Source organism: Mugil cephalus, chromosome 6, assembly GCF_022458985.1.
Source record: "Mugil cephalus isolate CIBA_MC_2020 chromosome 6, CIBA_Mcephalus_1.1, whole genome shotgun sequence".
Lineage (NCBI taxonomy): Eukaryota > Metazoa > Chordata > Actinopteri > Mugiliformes > Mugilidae > Mugil > Mugil cephalus.
The window spans coordinates 23,153,630-23,172,812 of NC_061775.1; the positions used below are offsets into that span (position 1 = coordinate 23,153,630).

Sequence of the window (19,183 nt, forward strand, 5' to 3'; positions counted from 1 at the left end):
AAATCAAAGGAAGTCAAAAGCGAACTTTCCCAGTTCTGTTCCTAATTAAAACATATATTCTCAATTGCGAGTTTAAAGCGAATTTTAAGTAAAAAACTATTAAGCGTTTTGGGAGCAGAAAGGTTAGAAGTCAAGCGGTTACTATGGTTTCCATGCGTCATACGTCACAGAGTGCGTCGAGTCTAACTTCTCGCGAGATTTCCCTCCTCCCGACCAATCCAACATGGCGCCGTAGGGACGTTGTTATTGTTCCGTCGCTCCCACAGGCTCTTGCGTTACGAATAAAAAAAAACAACAAAACCTAGACGGACAAGAAGGCTGAGTGTGTTCATGCGGGCATGAGAGGAACATCTGGAGATAATGTTAAGATCCACCGGCTTCTTCCGAGGGATTGACTGCCCGTTTTACACGGAGTACAGCGAGGGCAAAGGCAGCAGAAATGGGTGTAACAGACCGTACTGTCACTTCAGACACTGCCAGCAGAGACGGTCGTCCTACGGAGCACCGGCGGATGTTAAAAAGCAAAGAGACCTTCACTCCGCACAGAAAGGTGCTTAGTATTAGTTTGTCAAGTGCAGAATTGATTTGTAATGCGTTAGCGTGGCCGCAGAGTCGTTGCTGTGGACGCGTGTGGACTGAAACTGCATACCGTGCTGGGGACTAGGAGACAAAACCTGAGAAAAAAAAAAAGAAATTACCGTTAGCTCCATTATGCAAAACGATGCACTTTGCATGTATAATCATTCCTTGGTTACTGTAAACTTCCAGGGAATACGAAAATAATGCCACAGGGGAAATTAGTGGTAGAGTAACAACAAAAGGATGCACACTGTAGACAAAAATGAGACTACGACATAGACCTGTGCACAAAGTGGAGCTTAAAAACAGGAATAGTATAGAATATAGTGTGTACACCAACATCAATGGTAACTATTTCGTTTAAAAAAAAAAAAAAAAAGTAAAGCGAGGAAAGAAAGTATTTGAAGTTATGGAGCTAAGTGAGATGCATACATGTCTGCACGAAGCAATGTTTTGGCTGCATGAAATACAGTCTTTCTATATGTCTATTATTATTGATGAATCACTAACCACTAATCATAGTCAAACCATGAGAGTAAAATGGACCTAATTCATGTCAGTCATGTTCAGATCCCACAACAGATCCTCTCTGTATGTCTCTTCCAACTCCTCCACACATCCTCTGAATATTTCACATGTGCACACATCATGCAGTTTAGAAAAGGAGTAATATCATATAAATGAAATTGAATTTTTGGTAACTGCAGCATCTCTGGGATGATTGGTGATGATCATATTATGTCAGATCATTCTCCTTCTCTAGAACCTCTGATTTCAGCTTTTGGATTTATGCTGTTGTCATGTTGGAATATTCCTCTTTAGCCACCTGGGTGGGCTGGGTGTCAGAGAGTGTCTTGATATATCCACAAGCATTTGTGGCACCTTCTATAAATGTAATTGCCCCAGCACCTCTTGCATTCATGCAGCCTGTTATCATCACACTCGCTTCTACCTCTTCACTGGTAATACATGTTCACTGTAACAGCCCTGCAGTTTTACTGCAAAGCTCTGAATATATTTACCTTGGTGTCATCAGAGAAGAACGTGTTTCCAAGTTTCACTCGATACGATGAGTTACATTACGGACATGCGGGGCAAAGTTTAATTTTGCAATTTTAAGCCAAAGAGCAAGTAAAGTTTTGTTTTTCTCATGAATGATGTCCACAGAGGTTGATGTTAACCAATGTCCCTTTTGCTGTATGATAGAAACTGTGATTTCCTTTGATAACTTATGCACTAGATTGTGCCAGAAACACACTGACACTGTCCTTGTTATAATTTTAGGAGGAAACCAGATCGTTTTCACTAAGGCTTGTTATATTTCTCTTGACCACTGCTGCAGCTGTTATTGATCACAGTTAATCACTATTCTTTCCCATCCGACTGAAGTCAGTCAGATTTTTTTTCCCCCGACGTGGAGCCATGATGAAGATATGCAGATAGACGTAGCTCCAAGGCTCAGCACTGAGAAAGTTTTTGGCTTTTATAACCAGGTTAATGCTTTTAAGCTAACGTGATCACACGTGTGGGGGCTCACTTTTGTTTCAGTGATGATATATTTTCTAACTTGCATCCCTTATGTTGAGTTTTATTAGTCACATAACAGTCAATATAAATAATCCAGTTACCGAGAGGCGATACAGTCATTTGACATTTAAGTGATACAGCACAGGGACATACTCACTTCTGTTGCATGTCTTTGTTATTTAGAATGTAGTGTCAACATTTGAGCTTCTCCTTGTGTTTGAAACTAAACTAAACTGTATTTGTATTTTTTTTCTAACTGTATATTCAGAGGAAGACCTTGAACTGTAGGTAAAAAATGTAATTGAGCCAGATCTACTATAGATTCCACTACATAAACTAAGGTATCTGATGATACCTGAGCCTGGACGGGTTCCCACAACTCTAAAACAGCTAGAAAAAGAATCCTGACTTGAGATCGTGTTCAGTTTCATTAAGACCGTTTGTCTTCCGTTCCCTCCAGATCAAGGTTACGATCCCTTCAACCCAGAAGTAGTGCGACCCCAGGAGCAGCAGAATGAAAAGGCGGAGGACTCGGGAGACCTCAACGGTGCTTTGGAGCTGGTCAACAAAGCCATCGAGGAGGTCCGCAGCGAAGTGGAGAGGGAGAGGAGGAAGCTCTCACGGATCGGGGACGAACCGTACAAGCCCAGCAAGAGCGCCGGTTCGTCTTCGTCTGAGGTCGTTAAAACTAAAGCGGCGCCCTCACACATGGCCTACGATCCTGGGAGTTATCAGATCACGTCGGGAGGGTACAACCCCACTCCTGGTTGCAGCAAGTACACGTTGGATTCAGAAAATCAGGGGCACAACAGTAACTCGATGGAATATGTTCCGATGTCACTAAAAAAGCCTTCGTCTCGGACACATTCAAACCAACTCCCCTCCCCCGTCCCCGCGCAGAAGTACTCAAACAGCACATCTTCCTCTAAGTGCAAATACACGGTGGACAACTCAAAACCATCAACGGACATGGAGTACGACCCGCTGTCTAATTACTCGGCTGGGATTGCATTGAAAAGCAAGAGAGGCGAGGTCGCTCAGCCTGTCAGGACAGAAGGGAGCAAGGCACATAAACGGCTCGGGTCTGACGCGTCTGACGACGAGTACACCTTAGTGGTGAAAAAGCCACGGCAGCAGAGCCTGGATGTAAAGAAGTACACCATCTCCGACTCCGACGAGGAGAGCTCTGGGACCGAGTATCGACCCATGTCGCTCAGCAACCTCCAGCAGAGGAAAGGCAACAACGGGTCGGCCGGACACGCTTTTGGCGACGAAAGAAAAGAGAGGACTGAAAGGTTGTCGGGCGCTCTGACGCAGAGGAATAAAGAGGACTCGGACACCCAGGAAAATATTAAACAGAAGGACAGCTTTGAGAAAAAGAAAGCGGCGAGTCGGAGCAGTCACGAGAAAAGTGGCAAACCTGAGAAAGTGCGTAAGCTTGAAAAGGAACAAAACAAATCATTGAGCTGTAAAAGCGGTAGCAGTAGCAGCAGTAAGGACAAAGTGTCAATGAAGAGCTCGAACCAGGACTCGGCAAAGAAGGAGAATAAGAGTCATGGAAAGAAAGACGATAAGAAAAACACGGGAAAGGTAAAGACATCAGATAAAGTTCAAAGGGAAGGGAGAGACGAGAAGAGGAGCGATAGTAAGATCAGGGATGTGGAAAAAGTTAAAATAGACTCAAGTAAACAAGATAAAGAGACAGAAAACGGTTCAAAGGAAGGCAAGAAAGCAAAAATGTCAGATAGAGAAAAACAGTCCAGCAAATATAAAGACCGCCATCACAAAAATGGTAAACTTGATAGCAGTAAAAAAGACTTGAAGAAATCCAGTAAAAGTAGTTCTAGTAGTAGTAATAGTAAAGGGAGCTCGGCGAACAGTAAAGACAAAGTGAAGCAGCACATGAGCTCCTCGAACGGGAAGAGACTCGAGGACAAACGGAGTCTGAGCCTGAGCCACGCGGATCTGTTCGGAGACGAGAGCCCGGACGAGGCCGAGCCGATGGAAGACGAGTCCGAGGACGAAGCGGAGGAGGTTCTGGTCCGGAAATCGGCCGACGCTTTGAAGAGGGGGATGCTGAACAAGAGGAAAGCGTCGGAGCGGACTCCGTCCTCCTCCGAGGACGAGGGCGACTGTGGCCTGGAGGGAAGGGACGAGGTGGACGGCGTTCAAATCGACCTCTCCGCTTTCCAGGACGATCTGGACTTTGACTCTGACCCGATGGAGGAGTGTTTGAGGATCTTCAACGAATCCAAAGATGTTAAGAGGGAGGACAAGGGAAGGCAAGCCAAGCAGGTATGTCTTCATTAATTACTAGATAACTTTCTCTGATGTCTCTTTTGAATCATTTTGAATGAACAGGCCACGTTGTTCCCTCTCAGCCTTGCAGGGATTCAGAGGAGGAGAAAGGCACAGAGAGCACTTTAACCACTCTCTTCCCCGGTCAAAAGAAGAGAGTCTCCCATTTTGTTGCCAAAGGAAATGTAAGTTTTGTCACCTTGACATTTTTCTGTCATTCAACCTCACAGTCAGGAGTCAAATCACTTTACTTTACCGGGCAATAGCACAGCTGCCCTTTAAAAATACCACAAATATACAAAGTAAAGAGCTGAACACTGCATTACTGCTGTCAGTTAATCCTCCGAAATCTTAATTTGCAGCTCACTTTCAAGTAAATAAGTTTTCAAAGTGGTTCAGCTGTGATTTTAATCCCATGTGAGACGGCCGTGTCTGATATTTTGAAAGTTGAAATGATATTATATTTAATCTAACACAGAGGTCCTGTGATAAAACTAATCCAGTTCATATCACTGTGATTTGAGGTTGCCATTTTATTTACTTATTGTTCGTTTCATTGCTTTTTTCTGCTTCTTTTCACTCAAGACGTATAAAAGCTGTGTTATTAATAAATATTTTATCATCCGTCGGGATGAAAACTCAAGATTTATTCACAGAAAAAGCAGCAAGTATGAAACCTTGAAGGATTACAAGATGAATTCACTTCAATAATAAAAAATAAATCTTATTTAAACCCCTGAGACCCTGTGTCCTCATGTGGGGACATTACGTTTCAGGTTTGTTGCAGCTTATTCTGCTTCATTTAGACCTCCTGTCCTCATAAGGAGACACTTTTGTCTTCATTTAGTTGGTAGCGAAGGCTCAATGCACTTGTTAATTTACACTTATTAACTTTTCTAGTTTGTTATGACATGAAAATTTAACAAATTCACAAGTACTCGTTTGAGGACGTTGGGATTTCATCGCTTCCAATTCTGTTTTTGCATTAAAATAAACTGTTTTATAGTTTGGTTCACATTTGTGACTTGTAATATGCAGTGAAGTTAACCCTGTGTTCACTTAATGTCCTACTAATCCCAGATACCTAAAGATCTTAATCTTATTTTAATGAAATTATGATTAATTCCAAACGAATGTTTGGGTCTCAGGAGGTTAATACAGAATAATGGACTGATTCTAGCAGCGCTCGTTAAATATTATTCCATATAATATTATATATAACGAGTTACAACGACTACACTTATTTAACAGCTTTATGTTATATTATGTTGCATATGATTCCTCAAAAAAGTAAAATCCAGTACATCGAAATGCGTTGCCGTGCATCTAATCATCCTTCCAGATTTTACTTCTCTGATTGGTTTGAACTTCCTCCTGAATTTGCATCCAAACTGCTTTCCAAGAAGTTGCAAAGATAACAAAACCTCTTGGAAAATTTCCAAAATGAAACCCAGAGAATCCTAGTGGACAAGTGTTATTGTGCTGTAATTTGCCGTCAGGTTTGCGCTGATAATACAATTAGACATCAGACCAAAGCTGCACCCAGTGATCACAGTAGCACAACCAGCTGTGTATTTTCACACAAGCAGGTCGAGTAATGAAGGTAAATACCCTTCAGTTTCAACAGAGTCTGTATTTCAGTGCTGGAGTGTCGTCAGTAGGCTCTCACCAAGTGGTGCTACAACAAACAAGGAAGTAAAAAATGAAAACATGGCAGCCAGAGGCCCTGGGGGTTTTCCAGTCAGTCCGATTGACGGTAAACAAACCAGCTGTCAGCGTTTCCACGGAGGCGGCCAATCAGTTTCAGATACAGGATCAATGAGAAGCAGGCAAACAAACAACAAAGCTCTCTGATGTGATGTCGATAAGGTTTTTACTGTAACAGTGAAGCTGTTCAAGTCGACATGTGACGTCCTGCAGGTTGTGTTTGCAGCCAAACCACCTGATGCACCCAGAGGCAAATATGAAGTAAAATGCATGAATAAAAATACTTTTCACACTTCTCTTGCAGAGTCTCTTTTCTCCTGTTGGAGAGTAAACACGTTAAATAATGCAGCCGTGAACAAATCTGTAGCCTGAACCAAGGGGATCAATAATCTTCAATACACAGTGTCCTCACTGAATAAAAATCTGCTCTCAGTTGAGACATAAAATCAACTTCAAGCCATTTTTTTTAAAAAAAAAAAACATCAGCTTCTCCCTTCTATAAATATCAGCCTCTGAAACTTTCTGTTTTCATTTTCAGTCTGATGCGCCTTCCAAGTCTGCGGTGCGGCCGTACAGGAGGCTCACGGCTCAGGAGGTCTGTTATCAGCGCATGCAGATGGCTCAGCAACAGGCCACTCAGCTCTCCGCTTCGGTCAAAGCCGCCTCGCAGAGCTCCAGCTCGAGCTCGAGCTCCGGCTTCTCCGGAGAGAGGAAGAGAATAGCACACCGTCCTAACCCGCAGACGTCATCGTCAAAAACGAGTACGAGGGCCCCCGCTGCTCCCTTTAAAGATCTGATCTGAGACCTGTGCTTTAAAAGCTGGACTCATATGTGTGTGTGTGCGTGTCTGCACTTGTCTCACTAGGTCCTTCAGATGTGAAAGCAGCTGCACATCTGGGCGTCAAGACCCAAACCACAGCCGGCATTTTGTCCAAGACGGCGTCCACTGTCGCGCAGAAGAGGGTGGCGCACACACCCACTTTAAAGGTATCAAGAGCTCTGAATTCCCTGGATATTTTCAGAGAAAATATTACATTACTATTATTATTATTATATTATTATTACTAATTATAGAAAGGAAGGATTCCTGTTTTTATAATCAGAGTTTCCGCAGGATCTTGAAATTAAAAAAGTGTTAAAAAGTCTTATCACAACTTTATGAGGTCTTGAAATTTGAAGGTATTTTTGAGATAAATTTTCCAAAAACATTGTGAATTTATTCATTTATTAAAAAACAAAGGTGAACCGGTAATATAAAAACTGGACTACTATGAATGCTTCGGTAAATTGCCTCTGAGACGCCAGAGTGAACTTACTCAGAGGCACAAACGACGTTTCGAAAGACCAGAGAGCGCCCGCACAATACGAATGCACCTTATGCTACCACAACGTAGTGTTAACGTGACACCACCGCCGCCAGTAGCCGCACCTGAAGCGTCAGCTAAGACCTCGGCTACTAGGACACCCACCATCAAGGTGGCTCAGGGCGTCCAGAGGCAATTTGGTGTCTGCACCAAGCGGCAACTTCCAGGTCTGAGCGATTATGTCCATGTGAAAGTGCAAAAAACTGCAGTTCCTCGAGTGGCCACTTGAGGCTCCAAAAGGGAACAAATCCCCATAGACCCCCATGCAACATGTTTATAGCCTGGTACAATAGCCTGGTACCTTTTTAATTAGTTTATTTAAAAATTCTGCATAATTAAGGGAATTCCCGCCTAGAGTGACGAGCGTTAGCCGGAGCTAACAGGTAGCGAAGAGTTGGGTGGATGAGTCTCAACGTCCGACACGATGAAAGCCATTTAAATTAGCTACAAGATTCCTGTATATATACATATATATATGTTCTGACAACGTCGTCTCTCTGCCTCCACGTTTTCAGAGCACTTCAATGAGGCGCCCCGTCATCCCCACGGAGTTCGGAGCCAAAGTTCCCACCAACATCCGCCAGCGCTACCTCAACGCCTTCATCGACGAATGTGTCAAATTTTGCCCCTCGGAGGACGACGCCTTCCAGATGGTACGGATTACGTAACTTTGCAGCAGCTGTTTTCTAGGTTATTTTATGAACCCAAAAAAACAAAAAAGAATAAAAATGAATTCTTGTGTTTGTCCGGTAGAAGACGTTGAGTGCGGTTCTCGTTTCAGGGCCTGGATGAGGAGAAGCTGGTGTACGATCGCAGCAGCAGCAAGAACATCTACCTCAACGTAGCTGTCAACACGCTGAAGAAGCTCCGGAGCAAGAGCAGCTCGTGCCCGTCGCCTGTCACCAGTACGTCAGCCATAACATTATGACCAGTGGGTGGGATAAATTAGGCAGTGAACGGGAAAGTTGCATGAACTGAATGTGTTTTTGCTTTGGACTCGTCAGAACCTACTGATCCAATATAGCGTAAAGTGATGAGGCTCAAATTTCTGAAAAGGTTAATTCTGGTCACGTTGACCCGTGAAAGCTCCTACAATGATACAACACGTTACGACCTGAACCATGGTCTCATGCATCAGAACAGTTGAACATCATTAGTTTAAATATTGTGCCACAACATTATGACCACTGACAGGAGAAGTGACTAACATCGACAATTCAGCTTTCTACAGGGAAACTTTTAGACATTAGTGTGGATGTTACTTAGACATGTAGCCCCCACCTAGACCAGACCAGACCAGACACCCCCCCACCCCATAGCAACGACACTGAAAACCCTTCCCCCTCAACCAAAAGGAACCAAATGCCCCCGACTAACAACATCCTGTCACAAGCAGTGATGCCGGTAACGGTTTACTCTAACCCGAACACTTTTTTCAGAGTAGATGAGTAGATTAAAATTACTTTTCCAAGTTACTCATCATGAATGCGAAAAGTCAAGTTTCAGCATGAGGACGACTCAGGTGTAATAATACCACGCAGAGACACGCACATAAACTACAGTGGAAGGAGGAGGGAGGTGAGTGTTTTTTCGTACTGGAAATACAGACACTGGAGAAGTGGTTAGAGGCGCCGCTTGGAGGCTGAAGGGTCAGAGGTTCGCATCCTGCCTCCTGGTTAAGAAAAAAAAAAAAAGACTTGAAAGTCTCTAAGTCAAAACTTTGGAGTAAAACCAGTACGTTGGGGAGAGAATGAGTCGGTCAGGTGGTATCATGTAGAGGAAGTGGTGCCTTTTTTTTTAAACTTAAGTTAGTTTTAATCAAGTAATCAGTAAAGTAAGTTATTTTTTAAAGGAGTAATCAGTAATGGGATTACTTTTTCAAGGTAACTGTGGCAACACTGGTCACATCCTCACAAGGGCGACTCAGACGACATCAGTACGTGGCTCGTTCTGTGTTCTCACATGAACCACATATTGTTTCTAAACTTGTGTGTTTTCTGCAGAGAACCCGGCGTCTGTCTCTAAAAGGAGGGCGCAGTCCCACGAGGACGTCCTGGGGGGTCGTCTCGCCGCCACCACCAGCTTCACGGTGAACAGGATGGGTAAACAGCAGGAGGAGAAACTCAGCGGTGAGGGTTTTTCACATTTGTTCCTGTTAATTCTGCGCTGACGCCCTCGATCACATGAAGGATCATGTTCTGCTTCTCCGGAAACTGAACGTCTTTTTTCTCTTCTTTTTTTTTTTACGTCAGTCTGATGCTTCCATGACTTTGCTTTTCTTTTACCTTGGAAAAGATCAAGGAGGGAGAAACAACACAGCGTCTGTGCTTTAAGCGGAGACTCATGTTTACTCTGTGATGTGTTGAGGCAGGTTTTTACTGTAACAGTGAAGCTTTTATAGTCGACATGTGACGTCCTCCAGGTCGTGTTTGCAGCCAAATACCTGCTGCGTGACCTGATTCCTAGAGGGGACGAGCTTATGAGACTTTAAAGTCGTACTAAAAGGACTTTTAAATTTGACATCCTTCAGGTTATTTTAAGGTCAAGTGTTGTTTATTAATACGAGTAAATGGAAAAATAAAACAGGAAGGTTTAATTCCCTCAAAATTATTTAAGCAAGTTTTTGTGTATAGGCAAGTTTCTTAATTTTTAAAACAGCTCATATTTAATACTATTAATAATTGCAACAAACACAATATTTTTTATAGTAAATTACTCTTGGCTCAAAACATTAAAAAAAAAACGAGGATTAAGGATTCACTGATTTAAGTCAAAGAAACAATAACAGAAAAATAAGGAAATACACTTACTGTCCACTTTATTAAGAACACCTTGCTGATTAAAGGTTGGACCCCTTTTGAGTTTACATATTTCATTGGGTGAATAAAAACACAATTTATTCCAACTAGTTTTCTCTTGTAAGTAGGTAAATTGTTTAAGAAATACAATATTTTTTACAATATTGATAAAATAGTGGTGGGTCTGTTAAGAGTAAAGGGATATGAACGTTTTATTTTAGTTTATTGTGCACACTTCTTTCCAAAAAGTCTAAATAAAGGACGTGATGAAGATATGTTAATAAATAATTTTTCAGTATTAGAGCAGAAGTCTTCATCGTTTTTCAGCCCAAGGACCCTCAAACTGATGAGAGAGTAATTAAGGACCTACCCCGTATATGTGTTCTAGATGAAACTCGACCTAGTGCCATTTATAAATCAACATTATTATCATCATTTTGCATTCAATATTAAGCTCGTTGAATAACACACAGGTTCAGATATTCATTTTTGTTTTATTTCAAATGTGTATCAGTGCACGCATCTGCCTCGTGATTGGCTTAGCAGCAATAGGGGCGGGGCCTACTGCATACAGGAGGCTTAGATTGACAGGTGCTCTGAATGAGAATTGCTAAAATATGTTGGATTCATGTTAACGTGTATTTCAAGAAATTGAAATTTGTGGCGGAAAATTAAAAAAAATATATATAAAAATATCTAATCAACCAAAGATTTTGCGACTCCCCCTGCAGTACCTCCGCCGACTCCCTAGGGGTCGCTGGCCCCCTGCTGGAGTGTGAAGATTTATTACTTTTTAGTATGTTTGTGCTTCGTTTCCAGAAAACCCACTATTAAGAATAAGTAGATGATCACAGTTTATTATTTTATGATGTGGTCAGCGTGTACCTGCAGGTCGCGGTGCTGCATAAAACAAATGTTTCGGTTTGCGTGTCCCTGCAGGAGTCGCGCTGTACAGGAAGCTGAAGGCGTATCTGATGACCGAGGAGCAGCTGCAGGAGCACGGTTACCCGAGGACCAACCCCGAGTGCGCGGGCAAGGCCGTCATCTACAACCTCCCCGAGAAAAAGGCCGCCGTCACAGACCGTGAGTGACCGAGCGACCCCGCTCTAGTCCCAACGCTGATAATAGTTCACCAAGGTCTGTTTTTCGAATAAATACTCGTTTGTCGTGTCTCTGCAGCGTTCGCCAAGGTTTGCTGTCGATGTGGCGCCGAGTATAAGGTCAACGTCAACGGCAACTGTGTACGGAAAGAGGAATGCAGCTTTCACTGGGGACGTTTACGCAGACACAAAGGTGCATTTATAAAGCAAGTCTGATGTTTAGTTCTGATAAACTCATCATCTAAACTCGGTCTAACCTGGTCCTCTGTGTCCTCCGTCCTCTTAGTCGCCGGAGGCTGGGAGACCAACTACAGCTGCTGTGCTACAGCCGTCGGTGCTCCCGGTTGCCAAACTGCCAAGGTATTTATCAGAGCGTGGTGCAGCGTAAAATGACAATGCACAGGAATTTTTATTCTTCGAGCAGCGTGAAGAAAAAGTCACAGTCTGCAAACAGCCTGTAGCAAACATTACTTTATTTAACTTGGTTGCACAGACTAGTACAGACGGCTGCGCCGTGACTCTTTAAGCATTTAGTATTTCTTCTCCATCTCCACTATTTTCACATTGATTGTTTTTGGATCAATAAAGACGGAAATACTTAAATACGAAATTTATGTGAAAGTTTCAGTCGCCGTTGTTTTGTTTTTTATGTGCAATAAGACAAAACATACAGTAATAACACACAGTGGACAAAGTTACAAACAAACAACTGTTCGTGCAACATTTGTGCAACGATAATTATAGTGATGATATTAGCAATATAATAGGAACATAGTATAGTATGTACTACTACTTATGATGATAATAATAATAACTACTATAATGATAGTTATAATAATACAATCAGTCACAATAATAATAATATTGATAGTAGTAAAGAGAAGACTGAGGATGGAGAGAACAAGAAAGGTCACTACATGAACATTTGAAGTTTATTGGGTCGTCTTCAGTTGCCATTGTTGAAAGTGAAGCAGGAAGTGAAAACAAAAAAAAATATCTCGACCAGTAAAAATGATGCGCCCACTAGTGTCCTGGTGGTGTTATTACAGATCTAGCCAGACTGACTAAACGGCTCACACCAGCATTGGTGTGAGCCGACTATAAAAAAGACTAAAGCAGTGTCTCCACAGAGTCTTAAAAAGTCTAAAATTGATAATCACAGTTTAAGACCTTAAAAAAAATCTTTAATGTGAGCATATTTTTCACTGTAGGTCTTAAATTACATTTAGTCAAGTCTTAAATCCATTTATTACCCGTTCATCTGCAGTATGAGCCCCTCTAGTGCCGGTCTATTATGTTTCTGTACCTCATGAGTGGAGCCCACCTCTTTCCACCGACTTTCCATATTTTTCATACTTCCTGTAGGTCTTAAATTTAAACCAATAACAAAAAGTAAAAAGTCTTGAATTTCACTTTTTCAAAACTACATAAACCCTGTGAAGGACTCGTATGAACAGGCTCCGAGAGACAGTTTGACACTGATCATTTTTTCCACCATTGTTCAGTGAAATATTTTTAGTTATTTGAGTATTTTATATCAGTTTAATTTCAATTTATTTGAATTCATACTTTTCCAGCTAACAGCTAGAGCCTATTTAACAGTATGTGATTAATAAGTCTGTGTATATATATATTAATGAGACATCATGTAAAAATCACTCCTCTCATCTCTGGATGTTGACCCTGTTTTCAGTGTTTTATTTCGTCCTGTATTCAGTCGATTTAATGTCTTAAAGTCATTCTGCATCCGTATTTGTCACATGTGTATAAATAGACACTTTTTTTGTGTCCTAACAGCAACACGTTCAGGACGGACGTAAGGAGTCTTTAGACGGCTACGTCTCCACATTCAGCAAATCTCTTCCCCCCGATGGAAACGGAGGCGTGTTTGCTCTGGACTGTGAGATGGTGAGCGAGACGGACGTTGTTTTAATTCTGAATAAACTCTTAAACTCATCTACTTATAATGTTCCCCTTTGTTTTTTCTTGTTTTTTGTTTTCTTGGAAACAGTGCTACACAAAGCAGGGTCTGGAGCTGACCAGGGTGACGGTCATCGACTCCGAGATGAAAGTCATCTACGACACGTTTGTCAAACCCGAGAGCAAAGTGGTCGACTACAACACACGGTGAGATCATGACGTTTCAGCCCCAGAGGTTTTTCAGGTGATCGGTCGTCGTCTTTGAACGACGTTCACGTTCGTCGTGTCTCGTGTTTCACAGGTTTTCTGGCGTGACGGAGGAGGACTTGGAGGGCACCACCATCACCCTGAGGGACGTCCAGGCCGTGCTGCTCAGCATGTTCAGCGCCGAGTCCATCCTCATCGGACACAGTCTGGAGAGCGACCTCCTCGCCCTGAAGGTGAAGCACGGCTCATTACGTGCATTTTTACTTTAAATTTAGTTTTTATTTTCGTATAAAATGGTAAACCTGACGTAATGTCATCTGTTTAAATCGACCGTAGAGCAGAAAAAATAAACTCCCAATTTAATTAGAAATATGAGAAATATTCTAAAATTTAACTCTAAAACTGATTCTTGCTTTAAAGAAATCATCTTTGTGTACATACAACAATCAGCCACAACATTATGACCACTGACAGGAAAAGTAAATAACACTGATCATCTTATAACAATTCAGTCCTCTGCTGGAAAACTTTTGGACCTGGTATTTATTTGTGTGGATGTTACTTAGACATGTAGCACCCACCTAGATCAGATCAGACCAGACACCCCCACTCCATAGCAATGACACGGACACACACACACAAAAACAGTTTAGGAACAACTCAAAAAACATGAAGAATAGCACGAGGTGTTGACCTGGCCTCCAAATTCACTAGATCCAAAACTGATTAAGTGTCTGTGGGATGATCCACAAAGGCCCCTCCCCTCAACCCATAGGACCCCCCCCCACCACCCCCCCCCCCCCCCCCCCCCACTAACAACATCCAGTTTCCAGACACCACAGGACACCATCAGAAGGTCCATGTCCATTCTCTGAAATCTATTTTGGTGGCACAAGGGAGAGCTACACAATATTAGGAAGGTGGTCATAATGTTATGCCTGATCAGTTTATATATATATAATTTGCTTTTTGCACTAATGGTTAGTTGCCAAACAGCATTTATTTGTGTGTGTACTGTGTATGATAATAAATTGAATGTAGTTGAATCCACCTCCTAATGTTTTGCCTGAATTTAATTTTAAAAGCCTCTGATGTGATTCTCTGTTTTATTCCTCAGCTCATCCACAGCACAGTCGTGGACACGGCCATCGTGTTTCCTCACCGCCTCGGGTTGCCCTACAAGCGCGCCTTGAGGAACCTGATGGCCGATCACCTCAAACGCATCATCCAGGACAACGGTGAGAAAGAGAAGTTTTACGAGCTTTCGTTTTAATAGTATTTTATAATCCGTTATAAATATTCTGCGCCGGTCGGATAAAACCCTGCAAACATCCAGGATGTGCTGCTGTTATTATAGGATCTGATAATGGCTTTATGGTTCAAAAGCGACAAACTGACGTCAAAGGAGCTGTGCATGTGTCCGGACCAAAAAAGTTGCACTTGAATGCACCACAGAGACTAAAACGATCAGTCGGTTGGTACATACAGTTCTGTGCGTTCTGCACCTGTGTAAAAGGAAGCAGCTCTTTCGGGAAACTAGAAGTGTTATTTCCTTTGCTGTTTGCACTTCACTGTCGTCATTTCTGTTTTTCTTCTCACGCACCGGCCTCTCTCACGTCTCACTCCTCTGCCTGTTCAACGCGCAGAATCAGTTTAAACATCTTAAACAAAGGTCTGATCCACAAACAAACAAAAATAATAAAAAGTCAACTGTATAAGGACCTGGGACAAGACTACCACCAATTTAAAGTTAATTATAGTGTCATACTGGATGTTATAAAAGGCCTTATAGGCTGACAGAAGCTAGAGATTTACACCAAGGTCTAGATTTTATTAAGAAAAGGTCAGAGGTCAAAAAAGGGAAATACAGGGCAGATGATAGGAGTGGTTTAAAGTGTTAAAAATAAGCCGAATATTGAGTTATCGGCACGAGGGAATCTAACAGAAGGAGCTGAACACAGTGAATCCAGCAGGGTCCAATTAAATTAAACTAAATTAAATTAAATTATATTAAAAGGCTGTAAATCCAAACTCGTAAATCTGTGTGTGTGTGTGTGTGTGTGTGTGTGTGTGTGTGTGTGTGTGTGTGTGTGTGTGTGTGTGTGCGTGTGTGTGTGTGTGTGCGTGTGTGTGTGTGGGCGCCCGAGGAAGCTCGTAAATTTGTCCGAGTTACATCTGCTGATGAAACGTAGTATAATGAATGTTATTTTCTATATCTTTTAACCAGCAGAGGGCGCTGATGAAACCTTTTTAACTATAGTTGAATGAAACTCCTCAGTGCGTCTCCTCTTTAGAGGCACATCGCTGCTTGTTACATGAAATATTTTGAGTCGTTGTTAATCATAATCACCTTCAGAGAGTCTGACCCTTTAGAAAACAATCTTTGCTGCTTTTTATTGTGTCGTCTTCCCATATTGTGTTTGAGTTCCTGTTTGAGTTGCATTATGGGTAATGAAGGCAGCAGGTTTTCACACAGAGGAAGTTATATTTAATATACTTTGCTCTGAATGTTAATAATTGTGTCTGACAGGATTTTAGGATTGAGAAAAGTTTATTATTATCTGGCAAGAAATTACAAAATGACTTCTACACCAATCCGTCATAACATTATGACCACCTTCATAATATTGTTCCTAATAACTTCAAAATGCTTAAGGCCAAATGGTTAAAAGTTTGACTGTACTTCACCTCAAAAGATGCAGACTCTGCAACCTGCAACAAGTGCTTGACGGAGATATTGTACAAGGGAGGTAACACCTGGAATTTAATGAAACATCTGATGGCGCATAGCATTTTTTTTAAATCCAAGAACCTCCACGGCACTGTCTTTATTGATTATTTGTTGTAAATTTTATTTTATATTGGTTAATTTATTCCTTAGTCTTAGTTGTATTTATATTATTTAAATTAATATTCTATTCAGCTTCACAAAATGCCTTAAGTTTGTATGTTTTCCATTCTTTAAGCACCGGTTTGGCACTGGTATCGGATAAAACCTTAAAGATACCAATCGATAGTCCTGTGTATTGAGGGGAGGATCATCCCACAGATACTTGATCAGTTTGGGATCTAGTGAATTTGGAGGCCACGTCAACACTGTTGACTGTTTGTAAAGTGTTTGTGTGTGTGTGTCTGTGTCAGGCTGCATCCTGATGTGTCATTTCTATGGGGTGGGGGGTTGTCTGGTCTGGTCTAGGTGGGTGCTACATGTCTAAGTAACATCCACATGAATTAATGAATACCAGGTCCAAAAGTTTCCCAGCTGAACATTGAATTGTCAAAAGATGGTTGATGTCATTTACTTCTGGTTTTAATGTTGATTAATAGGCTGATCGGTATACGTCTCCTCCCTCATTGATAAAAACAGAATCTTTGAATACAGATTTTTTTAATTCACACACTACAGCTTCTGGATACAACGTATGTAACTATGAACTGGTGGCTGGGAATTTGCAAACCCCACAGGAGTAAATATCCTGTTGTTTCCTCTTTAATTAATATATATTTATAGGGTCAAACTCTGAACACAAATTATTTTTGCACAAAAAAAGCCCAAACATCTAAAATAATAGTAAATGACAACAACATATTTAAAAGGAAACTGGCCTTAAACATGTAGAGAAGTTTCCACTGGTTGTCGTAAGTTTCTGCTTCTCTTCGTTAGATGAAGAATCATTAAATCAGTTACAGTGTTTATTTTACTCAGATCTTTGCGCTTTGCTCTTGATCTCCGGTTAAAGCTACTTAAACTTTAACTAATCCAAATCTCCTGTTTGTGGTCAAGCTGCATCGTGGGTAAAGCAGGAGCCGATTTCAGCGCTTGAAACTCAAATTCACAACGTCTCTCTCTTTTTCTTCCAGTGGAGGGACACGACTCGAGCGAAGACGCGTCCGCCTGCATGGAGCTGATGATGTGGAAGATAAAGGAGGACGCGAAGGTGAAAAGATGACCCCCGACCCCCTCGACTCCGCTTTCCTCGTCGCGACCCCCTGTCTTTCGGGGGGACGGGAGAAGAGAGACGTCCGGGAGAGGTCCTGCGCTTCCTCCGCGAGCGAGTTAAGGTCGAGAGAGACGGTTCGGCTCAGTTTGAGGAGCTCGGCGTTGCGACCGTGTCCGGGGGGAGAGCAGTCAACAACGCCTACAAAGCAATAGGAGCCTAAATTAACTATGTTTTTATTTGCTTATTGATACTTCAGTTCATTTGAGCAAAGGCCTCAAAACGCATTCAAGAATTAAACCTGTTTGTTGAAGAACTGTTTAAAAAAAGTCAGGGGGCATTATTTGAGATTGAAAAATGCGAGATTCACGGCGGGCTGTTGGTTCAGCCTAAATTGCACTATAGGAACGCTCTTGCTGTATAGGGCCCAAGTCTGAGTACCTCATGTGTGTGTGTGTTAATAATGCATTCACGTCTAATAATAAAATAAAATAAAAAAAAACATTAAAAAAAAACACGTTCATAGTTACACTTAAGTGCATTGAAGTCTTAGTCTGCCGAGCGATGCTTATGTACATGCACTTGTTTTTCATGCTGCACCTCTATTCTCATCACTGACGCTCTACGCATTTCTATATATATATATATATATATATAAATATATAAATATATCAGATCTTATAGAGCTGAGGTTGATGGATGGCTCTCAAACAAATCCTGTAATACTTGATCACGTATTAGACCCTCAGCAGAGAAATCTAGAGTCGCTGCTGCTGCTGCTGCCACCTGTTCTCGGTGTAGTCGGTGGAATTTAAAGTACCGACGATGCTCACCACTCTGTGTCTCCGTGTCACATGCACTGCATGAAATAAAAAGTACAGGACCCTCGACGTGTTCCTCCTCCATTAACAAAAAAAAAAAAAAAAAAAAAGGCATCGTTACAAACACCTATCGTTTAGTGAGTATCGGCTGACCTGCTGTTTTATGTTGAATAAAGACGAAAACACAAAAGACAAAACCACCAGAGTGCTGTAAATATGCTCCAAGCAGTTTCCTTTTGTATATGTTCATTATTTTGTTTGTTAATCTTTTTCTATTAAAACGTATTAGTTTAAAGAAAATGTTTTCCCCTTCCTCTCTGCGTCTACATTTCACTGTGAATAACATTTTTGATAATATACTGTTATTTATCAGAGTACATCTTATATCGGACCAAAGCGTACATGAAGAATCTAATACAAGATGATACAAACAATGAGATGCATTAAAAATTATATTAAAAAAATAATAAATTTTAAAGTTACTGTTACAGGGATAAATAAGACTGTCAGATTGACCATAATTGTTATATTACGGATGACTTAGAACCTATAATTCAGATCTAGAAATTTAAGGCACATGTGAGCAGCACGATGAGCAAAACAAGACACTTAAACATACAAAAAAATCTCATTTTCTACCACTGCTTCTCCTCACTAGCAGCCCATCCCAGCTGTCATCAGGCAAGAGGCGGACTGCAACACACCGAGACAAACAACCGTTCACACTCACACCTGGGGTCAATTTAGAGCCACCAATCAATCTAACGAGCACGTCGTCGGAGGCGGGAGGAAACCGGAGTAACGGGAAAACCCACAGGGAGTGGAACATGCAAACTGTGTCACTGGGCTGCACATATACAGGAAATACAATAAAAAAAATGGAATATAAGAGGAAGGTTTGATAGTTATACATTTAAGTAGGAG

General features: G+C 41.6%; 1 protein-coding gene across 1 annotated transcript; it reads left to right on the forward strand.

The window, feature by feature from the left end:
• Nucleotides 1–198: 198 nt before the first annotated feature.
• On the forward strand, nt 199–18,559 carry rexo1 (REX1, RNA exonuclease 1 homolog). Its single transcript, XM_047587923.1, has 16 exons — nt 199–550; nt 2,567–4,401; nt 4,488–4,589; nt 6,650–6,872; nt 6,977–7,098; nt 7,991–8,128; nt 8,257–8,380; nt 9,479–9,604; nt 11,213–11,356; nt 11,453–11,566; nt 11,660–11,733; nt 13,171–13,281; nt 13,385–13,500; nt 13,595–13,733; nt 14,618–14,738; nt 17,362–18,559. Exons 1-16 carry the CDS (start codon nt 361–363, stop codon nt 17,448–17,450), a joined length of 3,768 nt encoding a protein of 1,255 aa, XP_047443879.1. The 5' UTR covers nt 199–360; the 3' UTR covers nt 17,451–18,559.
• The last annotated feature ends 624 nt before the right edge of the window (nt 18,560–19,183 follow it).

Excerpts from the sequence above, each read along its gene's own strand:
- rexo1 (XM_047587923.1), top strand. The coding sequence starts at position 361 with ATGTTAAGATCCACCGGCTTCTTCCGAGGGATTGACTGCCCGTTTTAC. Across the intron at positions 13,734-14,617 it reads GCGACCTCCTCGCCCTGAAG|CTCATCCACAGCACAGTCGT; the intron begins GTGAAGCACGGC and ends TTTATTCCTCAG. Across the intron at positions 14,739-17,361 it reads ACGCATCATCCAGGACAACG|TGGAGGGACACGACTCGAGC; the intron begins GTGAGAAAGAGA and ends TTTTTCTTCCAG.